Here is a 22701-nt window from a genome sequence, read left to right on the forward strand (position 1 = left end):
GTGATTTCCCACCTTTCTTACCACATACATGTACAAAGCCCAGACTGCTTCCCTTTATAGCCTTTTCCACAATTAAGATTGGAAGGAAGAGGTTGCTACTAAAAGATACTGACGTGTTGAGGACATAGAGGACCGTGTGGATTATGTACGGAATGAGGTGTATGTTGCTCTCCCTTCCTCCTCCTCCAGTATCTACGCTGAATGATTGCTCCATTGCAAACCGGAGAAATAACAGTTTAATATCATGGACATTGAGCTGGTAGGTGGGTTCCCGCTGCCCTGTGCATTCTTGGAGGTATGTGTTGTGTCTGAAAAACAGCAGCAAGTGTTACTTCGTTAAAAACCTTTTACAAACTCTAACAAGTTTCTTCTTGCACACTGCAAATAAGTCAGAACACAGAATCTGATCAGTATCCTATAGCAAAGCTTTAAAGGACGAACAGGATACAAAAATGCACACACTGCTGCCTTTGATTAACCTCCCCAAAGGGAGTCTGACAAAAAAAGAAACCTTACTCTGGCAAAGCTAATTCCATCTGCATATATACACACATCAATATTATTTTCACACATCCAGGGCTTGGAATACAGCTCCTTGGCCAAAACGAATTTGAGATATTACTACTCCTAATTTCTAACATGACTGTACAAGTTCCACACAAGGTGATCAAGAATATGGACAACAGGATGAACAATCTCGTTGTGCTCTAGGTAAGCGGTCAGGTTATTGTAACTCATTAACATCAAGAGGTTTAGAAAGCTACAGAAAGGAATCTGTTGCTGTCAGATACGTTTCTTCTGTAAAACAGGGGTCACTGGGCTGCAAATGAATTAACGCTCCTGAAGATGCACGCGGCATGTATGCAGGAGTGACATGGGGCTCAAGAGGTAATGAATTTATCAGGTTACACATCAATACAAAGCCAAGAAACAGAAAGACACCTATTCTTTTTTAGGAGATGCTCTCTAGCTTGGATCCCTTAATGGTATAACTTGAAATGACTCAGGGTTGCTAAGATTTAGCTGCCATCTTTGCTCTGATAGTTTGAAATTTATGTGCCTCTGTGGTAACCTAACGTCTCACCTAACCCAAATACAAAACAGCTTGAGAAGTACCGACTTCTACTCACCGCGCTAAGCAAGTAGCAAAAGCAGACTCTGGCACATGAGGTCCCCAGACCGGCAGGAGCCCGTTACACTTGGTGTTGGCATTTTGTAGGGCTGCACTCTCCCACTCTTCACGACCACGAGCGAGTCTGCATTGAGAAAGCAAGCCATACCCAGGCAAGTTAGAAGTACACAAGCTTTTTTATAGGAAACTATCTAAAGCTTGGCAATTTCATAGCTCCTTGAAACTATGAACTTCAGTTTTAAGTGTCCAGTCTTGACTTCCATTTGTCACATTAAAGCAGGCCACAACAGAGAAGCCCATGGCTGTCTACAGGCTACATAGCGACCAACTCATAGGCAAACCCCTTCTGAGCTAGAAGGCCAGGTGCCATGCTCACAAGACACCTTGGAAAGTAACTGCCACTATCCTGCTGGTGATCAGAACGTACCGTACAGCCGCGAGGTGACAGTCGTAATGGACAATGTTGAAATGAGAGACTGTGCTGTACCCCTGTTGTTTTCGGGGCTTGTTCTCAAACTCTTCTAGTGCAACGCGTTTGGTGAAAGTATAAATACCTAGGACCTTTGTAGCCTGCAATGACACAATGATTATGTTAGAGATCATTCACATCTGTAACAGTTCACACTTTGTGCCATTCTGACACTGCAAAGTATTTCATCTATCTCAGTCCCTACCTCAAAATTACATTGAGTAATTTTTTCCAGTTTTCAGTGGAACCACACTTCCATGTCCCACCCACTTCTGCAGTTATTGATTCCAAGAACCAAACCTAGGATTTCTTGACCTCCCAGAGCTAATGCACCAAGACTTGAGTAACTGGACACTAGCAAGTTCCCACAGGTTGGTGAGAGGGCTTTGCAAATGTATCACACACTACCTGAAACTTGTATCCTTCCCGGCAGATGCAGCAAGTCAGACCTGGTTCCTCTATAAGTTCTTCCATCTGTTTAAGCAGTGCAGTCTTGGTCACTACCTGACCCTTCTCATTTGTCTGAAAAAGAAAACAACTCAAGCAAGTTAAAAAGACAATAATGAATAGCATCATCCTCATCACTGTAATAGGAATGCCCAACCCATTTCCCAGCCTTCTACTAGCAACTATATTTACTCTCCCAGCAGCACCAGGCAAACTGTACGCTTGAACTCCACAATATTTGTCAGCAAATCATTTTACACAATTCCCTGTGTGTCAGTTTTAGCTGGACAGAAATAAAAGATCAATAGATTAATAGCCTGCTGTCAGCACAAACAGACATTACCGTCATTCCCAGAGTGCCCAGGGCCTTCTGTCTCATTGCCATGGCCATACGCTTCTTCTCTGCACGCGTCTCCTTCCGGGCAGCATCGATTTTCTTATTTACCTCCGGATGTTCCCTCAGTGCCTCCAGAAGATTCTCTGCTAACGTCCCAATCCCTTCATCACTAGACACCTGCTCCAGCTTGTGCAGGTTGGTGATGGAGTCTGTACCTATTAGCACCTAGCAGAGATTGAAACACAGCACCTTCTTCAGAAAAAGGGCACACAACACATTAACTCTTCCCTCTGATTCCCCCCCACCACAACTGAACAGAAGCACTGATTTAGAACAATTTGTGCCAATGACAGCATCTTAATTTCTTCTTTAATGTTTCTACATTGCAGACCTTGGGCCTTAAAACTGCACACAAGACTGGGATAACTTGTCTCTACACCAGCCATTACTAAGATACTGGAGAGACAGCATTCTTAAAATAGCCCTCAGGCCCTGAGAAGCCTATCAATACTGCACAGCTCACAGTCTTAAATTACCTGAAGCTGCTGAGCCTCTCCAAGCGCAACAAAAACAGCGTAGAATCAACTATCGGAGAAACATCTGCTTAGCTACGACCACAAAAAGCAGCGTACCAAGCCAGCCAAGTCCTGCTCGGCTTTCAAGATGGTCCCCTTACCTGCGTAGCAGGGTGCTGCGTGGCAAGTCCTCGGAGCAGGCGCAGGATAAACGGAAGTGCAGGTCGAGATAAGAATTTCTTCCATATGTCTGCATCCAAACTGCACAGAAAACAGGAGGCAGCAGCTGAAGGGCAGTCAGACATTCTGAGAAGGCCCTTGGCCACACAGTTTGCAGAGCATAGGCTGCAGGCAAGACAAGCACCCTTCCCCGTGTCCCTCCTCCATTAATTAATGAAATTCACACTCCCACTTCTATAGTGTGCATGCTGTTAGCCAGAGCGTCAACTCATAGCCTTGGGATTTGTTTTGTTTGTGAGCTGGCCATCAATAGCAAAAGCTCTGTTCCGGTGTCATAGGTAAGGAACAGGCAGAAAATACATGCATCGTGATATCCAAGAAACCAGCTTAGATGGGTAACATGTGGGATGGTTACAGGCTTTTTAGCTTATCCCCACAGTAGCACTGTTCCACTGGACCCTTTGCATCACAGCTGTGCCAAGTCTAAATGCTTCTGAATGTGGACTTGCTAACAGCTTTCTTGGAAGACTGTTTCATTTGGCGATGAGATGAGCGAAGGGTGTTCAGGATCACCACACGCATTAAGTAGTGACTCTTACTTCTTTGCACTGGGAATGTGCTTTTTCATGTAGTCGAGGGCATTCTGTGTAATCCCCTTCTGAAGGATGAGATCTTTCAGCTGATGGCCGTTGCTGTTGTTTTTTATTCCTGCAGCTATTTTACAGAAGCAGTCTAAGAAAACTTTATCATCTCCACTGTGCTCCTCATCATACCTGAAAGGGGAGGACAAATAGTGACTTGGAGGCTCTCCACAAACCTGTCTGTAATTCTCATTACATTATCATTGAATGCACGTACATACTCCAGTTCAGACTCAGAAAACCTATTCAGACCCCTGTCACCACATAATGTACTTTAAAGGCCTACTATCCAAGCAACATGCTCACGCTTTTTTTTCCAAAATGGATTAGAAATGAAATAGGAAATTAAGCTTATGTACCAGGAATCTCTGAAGCTTTGCATTACACTGAAGTAAGCCTCAATGAGAAAAAACACAGACTTATCAATACATCTGATTTCAAACTTTTGGTCAAAATATGACGACATACTTATCAAAGTTGCAGTAGGGCTTAAATCGATCAACCAGGATCTGCATTTTCTCCATTTCCCCAAAGGACAGATAAGGGATGATGCGTAATAGGCCTTGCAAGACACTCAGATTGGAACGGACAAAAGTGCTGTTGATTTGATCGAGCAACATTACCAGCTGGTCTTTGTCACCAGTAAGGAGGAGGTTACCCTGCAATGGAAGAAGAGCATGACTTATATTCAGGAATAAATCTACACCCTTCAAGGAAACCCTCACTCTAGCAGCTGGTAGACGACTCCAGTCTTGGAAGGATTACAGCTGTAGAGCCTGATAAGATAGCCTGATAAAGAAAAAAGCTATCCTCATTGCCAAATTCCTTCTGGAATGGCTATAAAACTCCTCTAGCTGATACCTGACTTCTTTGGCCTACTATTAAAGCATTTTCCAGTCAAAAAGATCTAATAATCCCAGCCCAAAGGAGGTCAGATTCCTATAAGCCCATAGTTTCAAAAGACGAGCAAGGAACTCTTTTCATTCTCGGTGTACTCAAGATATAGTTCTTAGTCAATTAGCTGGAAAAACAACCCTGTTTTCAGCAAGTATAAAAACACTCCAAAACAAAGCAGAACAGCGTCTTTTCCTGCCTCTCACTGCCCTGTGGCCCAAAGTATCAGGGGAGAGATTCAAGCAACGCTTACTAACCTCCACCTGGACTATGCAAGCATCATCCAAAATAAGGCTTGCAGTGCTTTTGATTCAGGGCACTCCTCTTGCCCTACCTTCAAGGCCTGCTAAGACACGCCAGCAAGCATAATAAGGGTTAGACTCCCATTTAGCACACCGCTACAGCTCCTGAAGCTCAGCATCACTGTAATAAGGTGCTTGCAAGCCTTGAATCCCAGTCAGCATTTCCATTTGCGCATCGAGCCCCAGGCACTCACCTTGTCCTCACTCAGAGGCTCTGCATTGGATTCATCCAGTATAATCTCCATTATACTAAGCACTTGTTCTGCCACAGCTGCTCCTCCGCTGTCCTTACTTTCCTGCTCAGCCACCAGAGCCTGGAGAAGACAGCAGCAGTTTATTGTAACACACACTTCCACTTACTTCCAGGTAAGGAACGGCTAACACATTATTTGCAGCGCCGGTCCAGCAATATTTAAGATGTCTTGTAGTTGTCCTAAATAAACATGACAGTCAGAGTAAATTCACTGGATTCCATGCAAAACAATTCATGGAAGTCCATGTTGTCCTTACCAAGTTAAGAGTTCCCAGCATGACGTTCAAAGTGTTCATCTCCGGCTTGACCAACTGTTGACGATTTATTTTCACCTTCACACAGTAACTAAACAGTTTTAATAGCACCTACAAAACACAGAGAATGCATTCTTTATGGTACCTTCAAAATGAGTACCAGGATTTCGCTGAAACTAAAAGCACCTGACAACATAGTTTCTAGACTTCTAGAGTAAAATACAAGCCAGACTATTACACCGCTATTAGACAGCTCTGGCTTTCAAGTAAGGCCAAGGAAGAAAACAACAACTCTAGAAGGTAGGATTTAGCCTTACCAAATTCTGCACACTTCAAAGTCTTTGCAAAGAATTATTAACCAAAAGGAATGCGAGGGGGAAAGGAGGAGTTTCTCAGTTTCTAGTAAATTAGTGAATCTGCTCAAACACCTAATCTGCAACACAAGGCAGACAACTAAAAGTAGAAACCTCACTGATGCTTGTGGGATTTTCTATCACATATCTCCTGACCCCAGAGAACAGAAACTGAGACTCACAGTTAAGAGGTGCCGGCCTTGTTTGAAGTCCTTAATTCCAGTCAGCCTGTTGAGCATACACTCTAGGCCTCCACACTGGGCCATGACACCTGCCATCTTGTAAACTTCTTCCTCATCCTCCTCTTCATCTACGGGACAGACAGATCGTGAAGAGAGGAAGCTGTCACAGTTTGGCCCATAGCGAATAAAGCAGCAAGGCAAAAATGGAGAGTATAGTAGGGCACGTTTACCAGCAGTTCAAGTTACATCAACTGTCGAATTTGAAAAGAATTATGAGCAGGAACATGAAGGAGAGCCAGGCAGAACAGTCATGTGCCATGCAAGTGTTCAAATTTAAAGTACAGACTTAAAGAATTGTTAAAATCCTTCTCCACTCTAGGTGAAGCAGGTAAATGTAGCAAAAGAAACATCAATCAACTTTAAGCCTGCTGCTGTAAGGATAATAGTGTCATTGCTCTGCAGCAAACTTCAGATTTCAAATCTAATCCCAGCTTTCAGGAGACAAGTGCATTACCAGTAGTGGAGTCGAGAGACTCAATGAATTCCTCAGTTGCATCTCCTAGTAAACCTCGCATGCGGTAAATGATCCTCATTGGTTCCCCCTGCAAGAAAGGAGAGCATTATATTAACTATGCTTCTGTGGACGCACATTTACAAGTCCTTTACAGCAGCAGACACTTGACCACAATGTTTGGACTGCAGATGATAACATGGAGAAAACTTTCACTCCCTCATCATTCTTGCCTCACTGAGATGAATTAAAAACAAACAAACAAAAAAACAGTCAAGCCATCATCTGCAAAAACCTCAATAAATCATCTATGGGTCTTGTCCAGCTTTTCCTGGCATTGCCAGGTAGATGGACAGTCTGGTAACAATCAGACTCTTCCTCCAAATATCTCCTCCAACAGTTATCTCCTCCATTAGCACCAGTGAAAGATGTAGCCAAGCGAATTGTGTATTCAGCTCTAGAGAAGCTGCTTTTCACAGCAACTTTTTCCTCCAAAGGTATTCCACAACACACCTGGAATATACAGGGGGCGGGCACAGCCCAGTACATGAAGCAAGAGAGGCTAATTGGATGACTGATTTCAAACAGATTAAATCTGCAGTGATGGAAAATAGAAGAGGAGGAGTAAAAGCCAATTTAATGAGCTTTCAGTAAGACAGTATATTAACCACAATGATACAGCCAAACCCGCCAAACGGCCAGCTGTGCTTTCACCCTGGGAAAGTGCTAATTTTCCAGATGCATTTCAAGCTGGAAATATGGACTGCGTATCACTGAACTTTCCATTTTAATCCATAGGTCTGAATAAAAAGCAGAAAAGAAAAATCCCAGATTTGGGAGCAGGAGACCTTGCGAGAGAAAACCTGTCAGAGAGCACGCTAAGCCTAATATGGAATAAGCAGTGCTTAATGTCACAGCAAATACATAAGCACAGGGAAAGTCCCGGGGGGAAGATCTGCTCAAAGGCCATGCTAGAGACCCGCAATTAACACCACAGGGGCCCTGGTAAAGTGGCAGATGAACAAAAAAAAGCCAGTGAGAGACAAGGGAAACAAAAAGGGGCCTGAGGTTGCTTTCTTGTTAGCCTGTCTATTTCCTAGGGAACGTGTGCTGCCACTCCAGAAGTGCTTTGCAGAGGTGCTCACAAAGGAAGACAGATGAAAGCTGCACAGTGACAGTAACGCTGAGCAAACTGCCTTTCCCCGCCAGCACTGCATCTCGGGAGAGCAGCATGTCGGGTACCGCTCAGTGTCTCGTAGGCATTACAGCTCCCTGCTCGGAGCGGGAACGTGGGCTGGGGCAGCATGTGCCACGCTTCCATTTCCCCTGGGGACTCAATCAGGGTTCAAATAAGACTTTACAGTTTGAGACCTGCATCTCATTTCCTTATTCAAGCTGATACCTTACCAAAAAGTTACCACTCCTAGCTTTGGGCTTGATTTTGCAGCACAGAAGTGATTTATTTTTTTTTTTTTTACTTAAATGAAGTTTGATCAGAACCATTCTCCACATCATAACAATTTACTGAAAACAGGCAGTTTATCTGAATTCTTCCCCACAAGCACAGCAAACTCAAACAGTTCACTTTCAGCCATTGAGAACTACTGAGGTTTCAGTCAAAGGTGATGGCAATCCAAGAGTAATTGAGGAATGAATAAGAACGTTGGACAAACCTGCCTTTTTTATGATCTCACGTACTACTAGCAGTGCCTCTAAAGAACGTATTCTTAACAGGCAAGAATTACTGTGGTGGACTCCTCTTCAGCAGGAGTTTATTTTGGTGACCACAAGACAAGGAAGGAAAGAGCTTGTTCTGGACCACGCACATCTCAGGAACAAGCCTACTGTGACATGGTGGACTAGTCCCTTAAGATTTGTGCGACCCTTTCTTTTATCTGAAAAACAGGCAATATCCACTACTAAGAGTGAACTGGGAGGAGGGAATCTGTCAGTTTTTTGAAAATCCCTGCATGAAAAGCACAAGAGCAGAAGTGCAAAGCAACATGGAGATATGTTAGATGCTCTCTTTGCATAAGTAATTTGGGTTCATCTCGGAAGTGCAGACAGATGGAGCGATCCGGTGTTTCTGTCTGCACACATGCAGTAAACTGCCAGGCGTATATGGAGCATGAAATGTGCTTTGAAAGGCAGTGACACAAAGTTCAGTCCTTTACCTAACAAAAAGTAAAAAACTTACTCAAGAAGGAAGGTCAGATATCTGGTATACTACACAGGCAAGTTCAATACACTCACCTGGGTCAGCATTATGTGCTTTTAAATCACTTAACACTGCAGAATTGAGTAACAGTCTATCCTAAGAGAGCACAAAAAGGTGCTGAGCAATTATATGAAGAAATTATACATCAAGAAATAAATCCTGACTCCTGTGAATACATATATTTTAATATAAATGACAGGCGCTTTGTGCTGTTTAACATATATAAAGATAATAGATACCTCATTAGTAGGACACCACACCTTCTTGTAGACCTCAGCCACAGGCAGATCCAAACTGATGATCTTATTGTTCACTAGAAGCTGAAAGTGAAGAAATAAGAAGTGCAGAACAAGCTCACGTTGCATCGCTGTGTTAGCAATCATCGACTGCCCAGAAATGGAGTTCCCACACATCTGTGCAAGAAATCACACTCATGCGCTCTCACCTCCATTCCACTGTCATCCTCCAGCAGAGCTACCAGGTCACAGTCCTGACAGATTTTGTTCTTGATGTCCCTCATGAGTGGCCCAATGCCAGGCTCATTACTGCTATAGGGATTTCCTGGCATTCTGCCCTGCAAGAAGTCTTCCTGCTGGGGATCTTTCTCCAGCGTTACAAAGAACTCAGTCACTTCATTCTCTTCCTGAAGAACAGCAGAAGAGGCAGAGTAAATAAATTTTCCCCTAGCCAAATTCCTGCGCTGTCGTGTTAGCAGTGACAAGATGTCCCTGAACCTTAAGTACTTTCATCACTAGTGCATCCTGTTTTACGTTGCCACACATAGAACTTTACAGAACATCTAATATCACTTAATAAGCAAATTCCTTAACATGAAGAAATACTACTGGATCTAATTTCTTTGTGCAGAGCATGCCACAGCAGGAAACCTCAATATTAACCCCAAAATGGGACAGTGTATTACTACAGTTCTCTATTGGCTCTTATGAAATCAATATTGCAGACTATTATTTTTTGACAATATACAAGCAAGTCTGATTTTATAGGTTATGCTGCAGCTATCTGTATACTTACAGGATAGATAATACTGCACAGTCTCTCAAAGATGAAAACTGGCGTCCTGTAGTCATCAAGGCTGTAACGTTTTGCAGTCTCTATACACACAGCCATAAATGCTTTGGTTTCAGATTCTGTGCCTGCCGAGGAACAGGAGTATTAAAAGAGACACAAGAGTCAGTTTGATGAATTCCATTTTTAACTCAACATACACAATAAATGCATATGCAATAATCACAATACTCTACTGTCTTCTTTTACATTCCCAAAAGATTAAAAGCTATTTATTGGTATGTTTAGTAGGAAACAACCCTCTTTACATGCTTGGGCTGCAGGAAAACAATCCCATAAATAAGAGGAGGCTTAAATTCTTGGAAGGTAGGAGACAACTCCAGGAATGTTATTTACCATTTCTGTGCCAAAAGGAAATATTATAAGGTCCAAGCCATAAAAAATCCACCTCACTACAGTAGCCTTTTAGTGAGAAGTTCTTTACGTGGCTGTAGCTATTTCCTTTTTCATCTTGGTTGACCCAGAGTTTGGATTTATGGAACCAACGTGGCTTTACCTGTTGTCATATCTTCCAGCATCTCCAGCAGCATGTCCTGAGTTTCATCGATCAGTTTTGTTCTCTGTACCACTAGCTTCCTCAAACACAGGTAACCATTTAGGACTGTACCCACCAGGCGGCTTTTGAAGTGTCGTTTGATGGATTCCACCTCCACAAAGGAAGAGAGAAGACCTATAAAGCAATGAGATATTCAAGGAAGTAGGGGAGAGTGTTTGATTTGTTAGCTCTAAATTTCACATGGCCAGCAAATAGGGCACAACAGCAGCACAATGAAATGGCTTGTTTTGACTCTGATTGTCAGTCCGTGGTTTAAAGCGCGTATCTATGAACTGAACAGTTGGAGGAAAAACCCTGGCCTGCAAGCACTGCTTATAAATACCATATAGGAACATGGTGAGGGAATGAGGAAAAGCTAAAATGAACTATGTAAGTGCTTGATATAAAAGTCTGTACTTTTTGACATTTTTCTGTCCTAAGATACTTCAAAAGCAACTGACTGCTCCCCTTCAAATATTTAAGCTAGCTCTGATGATGTGACTCATCAGTTTCATCACCATATTCGTTGATCCTATAACAAAGTAAAGAATCAACAGACAATTGGATTCTTTGCCATAACATTTATCAACATGCTTTTTCTGGCAAGAATCCAGGCCTTATGAATTAGTCCACCGATTTTTGAAGAATGTGGAAGAGAATATGAAAAAGAGAAACCCAGTTAATTTGAAATGGGAGTACATCATATAAGTTTTTGGGAAAAAAGCATGCCCCAGAAGATTAAAAAAAAGCTACCATACAGTGAGAAACAACCAGCAGTATCACCAGGAATTATACTGTTCAGTAATATCATCAATAAATGGAGAAGAAAAGTGATATGCAAAGTTTGCTTATGATACATTACCACATTTGAAATAGGTAAGTGAATACTAAAACTGACCACAAAAGCTATGGAAAAATCTATTTAGGGACTGAATGTTAAACGGATAGCAAAAATCCAATGCTAACAATTGCAAAACATTGAATCACTTCTCTGAAATTCTGCTACATGCTGTTATAGAAGAACAATCACCCCCATCTCTAATCCTACTACGTGACTTGCACTGATGCCACCAAATACCTGTGAGACTCTTCAATGCATATCCTTGCTGCAAATCAGTGCTGAGTGTTGCTTCCTCCAAGGCAAGCAAACGAGCTATTTCCTGAAAATAATTAACAAGCCTATTAGGACAACAAACTGAAAAGCCAATAATAACTAGCTGGTGAGCATTTAACACACTGCAACCTAACACACTGACCCGCAGGGTGCAAAGGAGCATAGCAAAGAAAGAGCCAGCCACAGAGAAACCAGGACTGCAGTGCAGCAGTGAGGAGAAAAGGGAGAAGAGAGAAAAACTGACCCAAACATCCTCCTTTTATCTTATCTCTACAACTACCTCGTGGCTGTTATCACTGCTTTGCTCTAGTGGCCCTCCATGATGGACTTAAGGCCACCATTAACGTTGGAAGGTGTCTCCCTCTTTGGAGGGCAGCTGGGATCAGCACCCAACAGCTTCTTCTCACCAGTAAACCGTTGAGATCTACCTTTGAAGACTGCAGCTTACATGCATTTCTTCTCCAACAGGCCATAATTCAAACTCAAGGAATGGTAGCACACCTAATCCTCCCTTGTCATTAAGGGCGTTCTGAGTCCAGTCTGGCACCTAAGACAGCTTCCCGTTTGAACCTGGTGCCAAGTCAGTGCAGCAATATTTATACCCCTTAGCACAGCTGCCCACTGAGCAGTTAGTTAACGTGTGCAAGTCAGCGTGGAAGTCAGTTTACACAGAGGCCCGCTACTGCTGGACTAAAACCACTGTAGCTGTTTCTGTTCAGAGATGACAGAACAAGAAGTATGAACTTCACAAACCTGGCAAGGGTCAGCAACTGAACAAAGAGATGGAGATTTCAAAGCACAGAAGACAAATCAACCGGCAGGTCAGGGACAAGTTTTCTGCTGTTACTTAGTTCCTTCATACAAGTCCGTACCTTAGTGATGAGGCTGCCAATATACGGCAGAACTCCTCTGGCTGCCAGGTAGACCTTCCAGTGGGCGGGTTTGATGAGTTTCTGATACAGTGCCAGGTACTCGGCAGCACATTCACCAGCAATGCTCAGCTCATCCAGGTAGCTAGTAAAGAGAAACACAAACTGACAACCACTTCACAAGCTGCATTCACAGCTTAAGGACACTGCAGAAGAAAAGATGGAAAAAGGCTCCAGAAATCTACCCTCATTCTTTGTCCTTCCTAGATAACAACATTACCATTATCCATTAGTTACTGCTAAAGTGATCTTTGTCCCAGCAAGGAGGTGACCAACTGTGCTAATAGCATCAGTTGCACTAGGTTATGTCACAGTACTTAGAAGAGAGCTCTCCCTATTATTTTGTTGTCTAAGAGGCAGAGAAAATGTTGTCCACACAACTGAACACCCTCTGCTTGCCTCTGGAAAATACACACTGCCAGGCAGAAAAAAAAAAGTCTTATTTAAACAGTATCATCCCAGTTAATTAAGTTTAAGAATCCAGCCCAAGAAGGACACGTGAACCAGAAGTATAACAAGGAGAGGGGTGATAAAAACTGGGAGAAGGGAATGGTTCTCATGGGAATTAGAAAAATAACCCTGGAGCTGCCAAGGGTGGCATCATGGAAATACCTTGTAAGGAGATCAAGGACCTGTTGTTTACGGCTGGGGATGGTAGCCAGAGCTTCCACAATAGTACACGCGGCCTGCCTTGCAGCTTGAGTGGCTGGAGTAAAAAGCACCTATGGCAAGAGCATTAAAATATGGTATCATTTGATGTGCAGAGATAAACCAGTGATACTTTTCTAAAGAGACACAGCAGACATTTGGACAGTTTGGTGTCCTAGAGACACCGAGAGGCAACGTTCTCTTGTTCTTCTGAAGACCTGATTCTGTGGAAACGTCTTTGTTCTCCATCAAAATGTTTAAACAATGCACTAGGTAGGTAACATACTAATCCACATACAAAGGAAGGAAAGACTTTGCACAGGACCCATGAAAATTCAGTAGTCAAAATGCAGCTACTGGACAGGTAACGCTCAGTGGCAATTAAAGCTCAGAGATTTAAAAACATGCAGATTACTGGATTAACGTTCATCAACAGCATTTTTGTGGAACAAAGCTGCAAACCTATCTCACTTACAGTCTCCCCACATATCATATCATATCATGCGCAAAGTGCACAAAATATGGCAAACTACCAATGTTCTCTGATGGTCAACTCTGCCCTACGGAACTGACAGGCCAGTGCATCACACTGGAACCTTCACACACATTTACCTGGCGCAGCCAATTGTTGTGTCCCAGCTTGAGATCCAGAGGGCAAGTTCTCTTCCCACGGCGACTCATGAACTGTTTCCATTTCCAGACATATTTTTCCGACAAATAGAGCTGGTGAAGCTCTGCTTTGCTAGGAGATTTCCCATTGGCATCTATACCTGCAATACTGAACACAGCTCAAGAACTGCCTGCAACTATTAACAGCAAACTGACATCATTTTTTTTTTTTTAATATTCTTCATACTGCAATACTCCAAATTCCAGCTGAGATGCTGAGCAGCTTCTCATTTGTTTCTGCTGCCATTTTCACTTCTATGTGGAGCTATGCTCACTTCCAAGCCAGGTGCAAATTCCCCCAGCCTCTCAGCATATTCAGTTAACTTTTCGGTTGGCTGGTATCATTTCAGATAAACAGCAAGTTTCATTTTTGATATTCCGCTGATTATCTGCAGGCACAACACATTTTCTGCTCAGGGTCTGAGCTACACAGCCCAGAAAGGTCAGTACCGCAATCTCTATGGACTATACAGTTAAGTGTGAAGATGGTATCAGATGGACAGAAACCAACACAACTCTATGGGACTATATTCCTTATTAAACTTGGAAGGACATATATGTTCTTTCACAAAATTGCACAAAGTTAAAAACACAGAACTACCTCTGGCAGGGAGGCACTTTTTCCAAGCTTCATATGATGCTTTGGGGTCCCTCTTGAGCCACAGCTGAGCTTGTGCATGGATTTCATTGCTGTAAGGCTTCACCGTGGTGAGAGCATCCGCAGGCACATCCTTATAAACAAAAAAAGCTCTATAATTCTCGAGAAAACCACAGCCTGTCCTCTTTCCTGTGACCAGAAAAGCAAGCCCTAGATTCCTCACAAAGCTGTTCATCACTGAGATGGGCGTGCCAGACTTTAATCAGATCATTTCCAGATGCTTTGCTCAGCATCTAAGGCGATACCTTGTTTTTCTTGCTGGTTGGAGCAGGTGGTTTGATCAGCTTTTGAAGAATGCGCAGGCACATGAGGGTGATGTTTTCAACAACCACCGGAGTCTTAATGTTCACTGCCATCAGAAACAGGCTGAGAGCTGAAAGACAGATGTAAGTGTTCATGCCACTAAGATCTGCTCGTGGGACACCTTTCACAGCTCTGTACAGCACATCAAAAGTGCTTAGAATTAGGTAAGACCTCATATTCTCAATCAAAGCTATCACACAGAGGCATGGATGGAAAACAATTTTTTTTTTTAATACTAGAAAAACAGCAATGTGTCCTGTTTTGGCTAGCATAGAGTTATCCATCCCTTTACACCTCCACTTTTCTATTTCTCAGCACTCCTGCTTCAATAACCCAGAGACAAAGCTATCTGGTGCTCACTCCCCTTCTAACCCTAATCACAAACTATCTGAATCAGGATCAGTTCCCTTCCTTAAAATCTTACTATAGTGCACAGACCTAGGTATAGCATTTTGAAATAAAGCTTTCACATTAGTTGTTTGAACTCACCACAGCGTAGTCGGAGCTCCCAGCAGCTGTCTTCCTTTGAGATGGAGTCTGTTAGCAGCAACATTTCATACTGGAGGCTGCTAGCCTGTAAGACAGACACACTGAAAGGCTTAAGAAATCTTGGTGATACAGCAGTCCTTTTTGCCTTCTGGTATTTTAAAAAGTACAGGTTTCAAACAGATACATCTAAGTAAGGTTAGTCCCACTTCCATTTGGGATGACTGGCAACCTGTTTGAGAGAGCTGCAAGGTGAGCTGCAAGCAACAGCCAAGACAGGAATAACTGTGTGAGGAAACTCAGGCATTTGCTATCACATAATTTTGTGCTTTACCTTAATTCCTATCAAGACACAAACATCTTCTGTATTACAAACAGACTATGATAACAGAGAAGATGCAATGATTAGAATACACCAACAGTTGCAGAGGGTCAGAAAAAAAAAAATAGGAAAACATCTCACCAAGTCTGGATTTGCCCAATGTCCCTTCAGAGCTGCAGAAACCTTCCCAATAATTAAGTCATTCATTTGTTGTGTGGCCTCTGGATTGTCCCTAATTCCGGACGGAAAAAGAAAACAGCATTATGCTGTGGCTCATACTAAATACCAAAAGCTCCTTGGATTTCAGCTTAGCTGATGACAAATGTACAATAAGCAGTCATGGTCTACAGTTTGCTGATGTAAGGAGGTATCTCCCCTGTAGAGCTACTCCTTCACGATCGTGCTTTTACAAGAACGCAACCTTCCGGAGTTCACTGGAAGTTGCAGGGCTACGAACGCTGAACCAAACCTCACCTGGTCAGAAGGCACATGAGCTGTCGGACCTCCTCCCTCATCGTGGCTGCACCTCGCCTCAAGTTGTAGTCAAAGAGCTCTCGGATAAGGCCCTGGGACACCAGGATGTGCCTGATGGCAGAGTTAGTTGCCAGAGCCCGGAGCAATGTTATGCAGTGTTCTGTGACAGCTGAAGCACAGCCGTAACACTTTGTTGATGATGTGTGGCCACAGCCTAAAACAGACAAGGCACGATACTGGCTGGCAGTAAATGTGGGTTGGACAGTGGTTCGTGAGGACTTTGTTGCTGCCTCTCTCTGCTGAAGGTCATATTCCAGGAGCTCTTTTCGAGAGGCAAATACTTTCTGGAAGCGCAGAAAAGGAGAAATGAGAATTAAAGAACAGTGAAGCAGAATGTAATTGCTAATTTTGCTTACAGTTATTTTCACTGTATATTTTACTGATAAAAATCTGAAACTTTCTCAAAACTTGAAATTCTTCATGTCAATGGCAGACTTGGGAAATCCATTGGAAATAGCTGCCTAAGTCACAGTTATCTGTTTTGTTTAAAAGCTTGTTGTCTACATTACGTGAAATCTAACACTGGAAATGTGACTCTATAGTATTAATGGTAAGCATAGCTTTTAAAAATTATTTTTTCCCTGAAAACATGCAGCCGATCACTTATTGTTATCTATTTCATTAAACACAGAACAGCAACATCTTACTTTCTACTTCTGATGTGCACTGTATCTGGTGATAGAAAAAAACACATGGCCCACAGAGAAATTAAAGCGCATCATACCTGTATGATTTTGGAAAGTTCATCGAAAGAGTTCTTACAGTCACCACAATACTCCTGGGCTAACTGAAGTATGTATCTATTCACACTAGCTGAGGTAGAACTGATCCCTCCACTACTACCAGATTCATCCTGGAAGAGAGGGGAAAACAAAAGGAATCACATACGGAGCACAAAACTAACTGCTACAGAACAGCATCTGAGGCAAGGATCTTCAGCTGTCCTTGGTAGTATAAAGGCCAGTGTCCCGCAAGCCTGTCTCCTGCAAGGGCTGGTTCTATGCAACATTCATTTGTCCCTTGTTACCTGTGGCTTTTCAGGAGCTGCCTCATTCACTTTACACAGAAGGTTTTCCAGCTGCGGTCGGTGTCCCATTAGCTGGTGATACACTCTGTCAGCCTTGTCCAGCAGAGTGTTGATGTTTGTTACTGCCTATGAATAAAAGAGGAAAGGATATTCAGACAAGACTGTTAGTTCTCCTGAAATACAACTTTCAACCTCCAAGTTTTCTCATGTCTTTTGTCTTTCTCTGTGTTAATGAAAAGCAATGCTAACTGCAAGGCTTTGGGTACACAAGCTCCTTGAAGTCATGGTGGCCACACGTTGGAAGTCCAGGTACCAAAATGCCTAGTAAGATTCTTCTGAGAGAAAGTGCAACAGGGAAGCATTGGCACTTTGTTCCCAGAAGCCACAGAAACCCCTACATACATTTGCAAAGCAAATCTGCTACCAGCCTTCCTCTTTGCCACAACACCTTTGGAAAACCTGACAAATTACAGTGCCAGTATAATCAGAGGACACAGTTTTGTCATGGTGATCCTGTACCTTGCTTCTGCCACAAGTATTGTTCTGGCGTCCAGTGTCCAACACAGAAAGACAGAGATGCAGTACTAGATCGCTAGTTTGTAAGTAAAGAACTGAATAATGTCTTTGAAGAATAATCTACTTAGCGGATCAAGACAGTAAATAAGGGATTGTATTCTATACCTCTCAACATGCCAGAAACAAGAATGAGGATTCTGTAAGATCACCAGAATTAAGGGAAACACATTAGCTGGTGAGAAGTGCTGAAGGAGCACTGCTTTCCATGTTACTTACAAGACAGACGGGCCTCTGATGTCCCTAAACTGCTGACTTGGCCAAGAGATAGAGCATTTCATTAATGAATTAGCTATTAGCCTCACCTTCTTTCGATCCTCTTCATTCTCTATGGGATCCACTGCACAGCAAGGCTTCGCGTACAACATGAAATCAAAGCGAGCATATTTACAGAACCCACAGGCATTGCAAAGGAAGGGATCCTTCTCGTCATAATTAATGGATCTGAAAGGCAAGCCAGAAAGGTATGAGAACAACAGCCAAGCTTACCAAAGTAACTGAGAAAATGAAGGAAGCAAGCTGCGAATGCACTCATTATGTAAAGGAGAAGGATGGCCCTCAAAACTGCCTAACCTACCGAACTGTCCTGGGGAAAGAGTGTGACTGAAATACATGCTGTACATGAGAATCAAAAGCTACAAATCATGCACCAAAAATCCTTATAGAAGTGGTACCACATTCTGGCCAGTAAGCAGAAACAGATGTGAATTTGTTCCTAACAATTCTACTTCAACTACAGCAATTCCCAGCAGAATGTCAGACTGAGGCATCGTGCCCTTTACAAGAACACAGATAAAAAGAAACCATTTTGTAAGGTCCAGGCTTTGAATAGCTTTCACTCTCTGCACAGTTGCAGCGGGACTAGTGACAGCATACTTATTATCCTGTTGCAGACTAGAGCAGCATGACACGAACTGATTTATAGCTCCCATAATTCAACAGGGAATACGGAAACTTTTCAATATACCAATAATCAGCTGATCTGTGTAAAGAATCTGCTAAACACCTTGGATCCCATGAGGATTTGAGAGGAATATGGGACAACAATGAGGGGAGAAGAGACCTCAGATGAGGAGACAAAACTGACAAAAGAGGAGGATTTGTAATACTGTAGTGAAAGCTTGAATAGTGCACAGTAAATTACGCCCTGAGCCCTGCTCTGAATGAGGAGAGTACAACAGCTTTGAACAGCCCAATGAGTACTGTCCATCCTGCACATTAAGTCAGGGATCCTGCGGGGGAACCCCCCTGCAACCATCTAATTGAACTCCAGCCCCATGCCCTTGAACAGACAGGCTAAAAATAACCTCCCTTCTGGGAATTTTCTTTTTTAAACTTCTGAGGGCTTGATTTGAAACTTCTGTGTTCTTTCAGTATTGTCGTATCAGGTTTCCTTTGTTAGCCTGTATTAACGTTAAATCCCTGTAAGCCTGTTTTATACTTCTCAAGTAATTTGATTGTGCAGTTGTATTAACCAGAATCACACATTTAAATAGCAGGGTATTTTGTTGAACATCCAACATGGGCAACAGCACGAGGGCTCCATAAAGCCCTGGCGCTGGCTCGGTGGGGAGGAACTGGGATGACGTACCTGCACTTGTGGCACTGATACACGTTCTCGCCACAGTTCCCACACACCCCCGGGTTGGCTGGGACAGACGCGCTACACCGAGGGCACTGAAGGGTCTCCGTGGAAGCCTGGTAATTCTCATAGAAATCCGCAAATTCGATCATCAGATTCGAAGCCACAATGGGCAGCGGCAGGTCAATTTTCACCTCCGTCTGGCCTGGGGTCAGCTGGACTTTCTTGGCTTTGTGCCATCGAGCTGGCCTGGGAAAGAAAAGCAAGCCACATCGCTTTTCAACGGGGAAGTACCCTCCTGCCCACGCACAAAGGGAAGCCAAACACAACTGCCTCAGCTCCAAATCTACTTTAAATGGGATGAATGGAGAGCAGTTCTAGGATTCGCTTCCTTAGCTTCTGTATTGACATGATATGTAGCCAGAAATACATTTTAAGCCTTTATCCTCTTCATAGAGAGAGACTGTTTAGGATTAAAGAGCTGTTGATGCCTCATGGAAAAACTTTAATTCTACAGACATTTTCTAGGGATTTTCACCTCCGTTTTTTTTTTATTAGTAAAGACATTTGCATGAAAACAGGATATTTATTTCTTAAGATCTCATCTGCTCCCACTGCTTATTCTCAACCTGAAGTCAGAATCCTCTCTTTGTGACATCATAATCCTCTCCACAGCAGCCACTTGTGATGTCACAGAGGATTAAGACTTCAAATAAGCAATAAGCAGCAGGCACAGATTAATCCCTAAGCCAAAGAGATCTGATTCTGGTGAGAACATCTCAAGAAGTAAGAAGGGAAAGCATATAAGCAGAACTGGCTCCAGACTGAGCAATATATTAAAAAGGAGCATTTTTCCTGGGTAAAGCAGCAGTCGAGAGCTAGGCTATCCGACTCCTAATTTTAGTTCTACTATATGGTTTCAAGCAAGTAATGTTAACACTTTCAGCATTTCTGGATGCATTGCAAGGTCCAAATTCATTTCTGAGTGAAACTCCCCAGAAGATGCTATTGGCATTAAAATTGGTTTCCAAACAATTAAGCTAAATGCTTAAAACTGAGCTTGTACAAAATTTGTGTACACACATTTTACAGCCATATTTCAAGCTCTAGGTGACATTTGGATCTTTTCTTCAACAAATTCCTGTAGGAGATTCAGAACAATCCCACTCAGTGTGGATAGACAGTGATAAGTAACAGTCTAAGAAGGAACGTTACCTAAAACAAGCCAGGAAGATGAAACAAACTGCGTGCAGAATGGCCAATACAAATCCAATCTATTCACCTCACCAGGAATTGTAGCAACAAATTCAGAGGCTTGCACACAAAAAACATGGATGAACTTACTTGTTTTTCAGCTCCACTATAGCTTGCACTGTCCTGTTGTTGTAATAGAGGTTGATGGTTCGGACCATTTTGGTGCGTTTCAGGTCTCCTATCTTCGCTGTCACTTTGCTGATGGTGTGGCTGCCGATCAGCTTCACCACTTGCTGAGTGGTAGTATACCGCGTGTCCACTTTAATGGAGGAAAGCTTAATATACTGAGGAGACAAAAACCAAATCCATGGACACACCGCCAATATGATCACATCCCAAAAACACAGAAACAGCAAATCACGCTGCTGTAAAAGGTTGGGAACCCTATAATTAATTGGAAAGGGGGTAAGAACAACAGGTACTTACACAGAAGGGCACTTCTGGATTGTTGCAGACGAGGCAAGGATCGCTCTCTAGGTAATAGCCATCAAATTCCACCAGCCCAGAGAGCGTGCTGGAATGGAGGGAAGAAAACTAACTTATGGAATTTGGTATTCACTGTTTTTTCACTAGGCAGCATTTCAGTAAAAATTATTAACAGTCAAGATATGACCAAGAAAACAAAACGTAATTCCGCAAAACTATATTCTCCAACTGTTCCTACTATTTTATAACATTTACCAAACAGGAAAGCAAAAAAGCCCCTAAAGCTACTGCCTTAAAAAAAATGCAAAAAAATCTACTGCCAATCACACATACAATTTATTTTTTTACATGGCAGAAAAAAGCCTGCTATTCTCTCAAGACCAGCTGCAGCAAGTATGTAATCTCAGTGGGGGTCCTTCCTCCACCACAATTTCATTAGAAGAATTGTGTATTCCCCTATGGATTGCAGCTTCTCTGCTGAAAAGCTCCTTTAGTGAAATGGATCAAAGAAAGAAGAAACTCACTTGTAAATGTTGGAGTTAGGGTGGTTAGTAAGAATGTGGTTTTGAGTCCGGAGGATCTCCACAGCCTTTTGGGAGTATTCCTTCAACTGAAACACAATTAGGAAATACTGTCTTCTCAGCTTTTTTTTTAATTGCTACAAAGACAAAGATTACTCATCTTGTGGCATGCTAGGTCCCCCAGAAGATGCACGCACTATACCCACAGGAATTTATGTGGTTAAGTCATTAACCAGAAACGTTAACAGATCCTAAAATTAGACCTTTACCACAATAACAGCGCTATTTGTCAGAGCCAATGACTGCAAATGCCTGCCAAGATTCCTACCGTATTCCCAGCTCTTTAAAAATACATATGCAAGTATCAGTGCATCTAAATTATTTGTTCTCAGCCCACTGGTCCCCTAAGAAATCCCACCACTTCCTTTGTTCAAAAGTCACGGTTACAAAATTTCTAAGAGCTGAAATATAAAAAAAATAAAATAAAAATCTATAAATTGGAACCAGCAGATTTCCCAAGGAAAAGTTTTCTTCTAAATAAAATAAAAATAAAAACCACAACACAACAAAGCAAAATACAAAAAAATCCCAATCCCCAATTTTTTAAGGAGTCTACCTTTTTTAACATTTAAATTTTGGGAATGAAAACATTTCCACCAGAAGCTGTTTTGACAGAACATCTGTCCCAGCAGTATCGTAAACAAGTACTAACAGAATTCATAACTGGCTGGGCCTTGGATGATGTACTTTTTCAGAGAGGCACTTTACCTTTTTCTCAGTCTGCTGTGTTTTCAGAGAGAAGTATCCCAGGAGATCTACAAACTGGGCAGCCTTTCTTCCATAGGCTGGAAGTTCTGGCCAGATTGACCACATGAGATCCAGCAGTAATTCTTGCTGAGACTTGTTAGAGTTCCTGTTGGATAGATCACAGATCAATTAGGCCTGTTGAGATAGCTATTTTGACAACAGCTGTATTGACAAGATAACCACATAGGGGAAGGAAAATACATTCTACAGATCACTAAATGTTGTAACTATTATCTTGCTATACATGAGAGTTCATAGTCAAATCTCAACTCTTCTTGCCAACAGCAGTATTCCAGCAATCTCCGAAATAAGAACAGAGGTCTTGCAGCAACTCAGACTTGTGAAGTAGTTCAGCACCCTGAAGTCTGCCTTTGCATATGTAACTCCCACCTTTTTAATTGCATAAGACTGCATTTGATTCAGAAATTCACTCTCCCACAAACACCTACTCCTGTAGATGTCAGGAGCCAGATTCTGAAGGCAGAAATAAAGTGCTTGTTGCAGATGATAACTCAATCAGTGTAAGTCACATGTGTAAC

General features: G+C 42.5%; 1 protein-coding gene across 5 annotated transcripts in view; it reads right to left on the reverse strand.

The window, feature by feature from the left end:
- The window catches only part of UBR4 (ubiquitin protein ligase E3 component n-recognin 4), a 78353-nt gene that overhangs the window by 8364 nt on the left and 47288 nt on the right, over positions 1-22701 (reverse strand). For all 5 annotated transcript variants that reach the window (XM_066982009.1, XM_066982008.1, XM_066982007.1 and 2 more), the window contains 33 exons: positions 22124-22268; positions 21359-21444; positions 20835-20922; positions 20499-20692; positions 19164-19403; positions 17878-18016; positions 17000-17125; positions 16697-16825; positions 15913-16256; positions 15580-15670; positions 15120-15204; positions 14573-14700; positions 14271-14400; positions 13613-13770; positions 12965-13074; positions 12296-12437; positions 11388-11469; positions 10271-10444; positions 9721-9842; positions 9134-9331; positions 8928-9008; positions 6474-6561; positions 5960-6087; positions 5428-5535; positions 5112-5231; positions 4190-4380; positions 3680-3853; positions 3062-3161; positions 2392-2610; positions 2010-2123; positions 1560-1702; positions 1131-1256; positions 114-308 (listed from right to left, as the gene is read on the reverse strand). In XM_066982009.1, coding sequence (XP_066838110.1) covers positions 114-308; positions 1131-1256; positions 1560-1702; positions 2010-2123; positions 2392-2610; positions 3062-3161; positions 3680-3853; positions 4190-4380; positions 5112-5231; positions 5428-5535; positions 5960-6087; positions 6474-6561; positions 8928-9008; positions 9134-9331; positions 9721-9842; positions 10271-10444; positions 11388-11469; positions 12296-12437; positions 12965-13074; positions 13613-13770; positions 14271-14400; positions 14573-14700; positions 15120-15204; positions 15580-15670; positions 15913-16256; positions 16697-16825; positions 17000-17125; positions 17878-18016; positions 19164-19403; positions 20499-20692; positions 20835-20922; positions 21359-21444; positions 22124-22268 — 4698 coding nt within the window. The remainder of the gene's footprint in view (positions 1-113; positions 309-1130; positions 1257-1559; positions 1703-2009; positions 2124-2391; positions 2611-3061; positions 3162-3679; positions 3854-4189; positions 4381-5111; positions 5232-5427; positions 5536-5959; positions 6088-6473; positions 6562-8927; positions 9009-9133; positions 9332-9720; positions 9843-10270; positions 10445-11387; positions 11470-12295; positions 12438-12964; positions 13075-13612; positions 13771-14270; positions 14401-14572; positions 14701-15119; positions 15205-15579; positions 15671-15912; positions 16257-16696; positions 16826-16999; positions 17126-17877; positions 18017-19163; positions 19404-20498; positions 20693-20834; positions 20923-21358; positions 21445-22123; positions 22269-22701) is intronic.

The sequence above is a fragment of the Anser cygnoides genome, chromosome 23 (genome assembly GCF_040182565.1).
Source record: "Anser cygnoides isolate HZ-2024a breed goose chromosome 23, Taihu_goose_T2T_genome, whole genome shotgun sequence".
In the NCBI taxonomy this organism is placed as follows: Eukaryota; Metazoa; Chordata; class Aves; order Anseriformes; family Anatidae; genus Anser; species Anser cygnoides.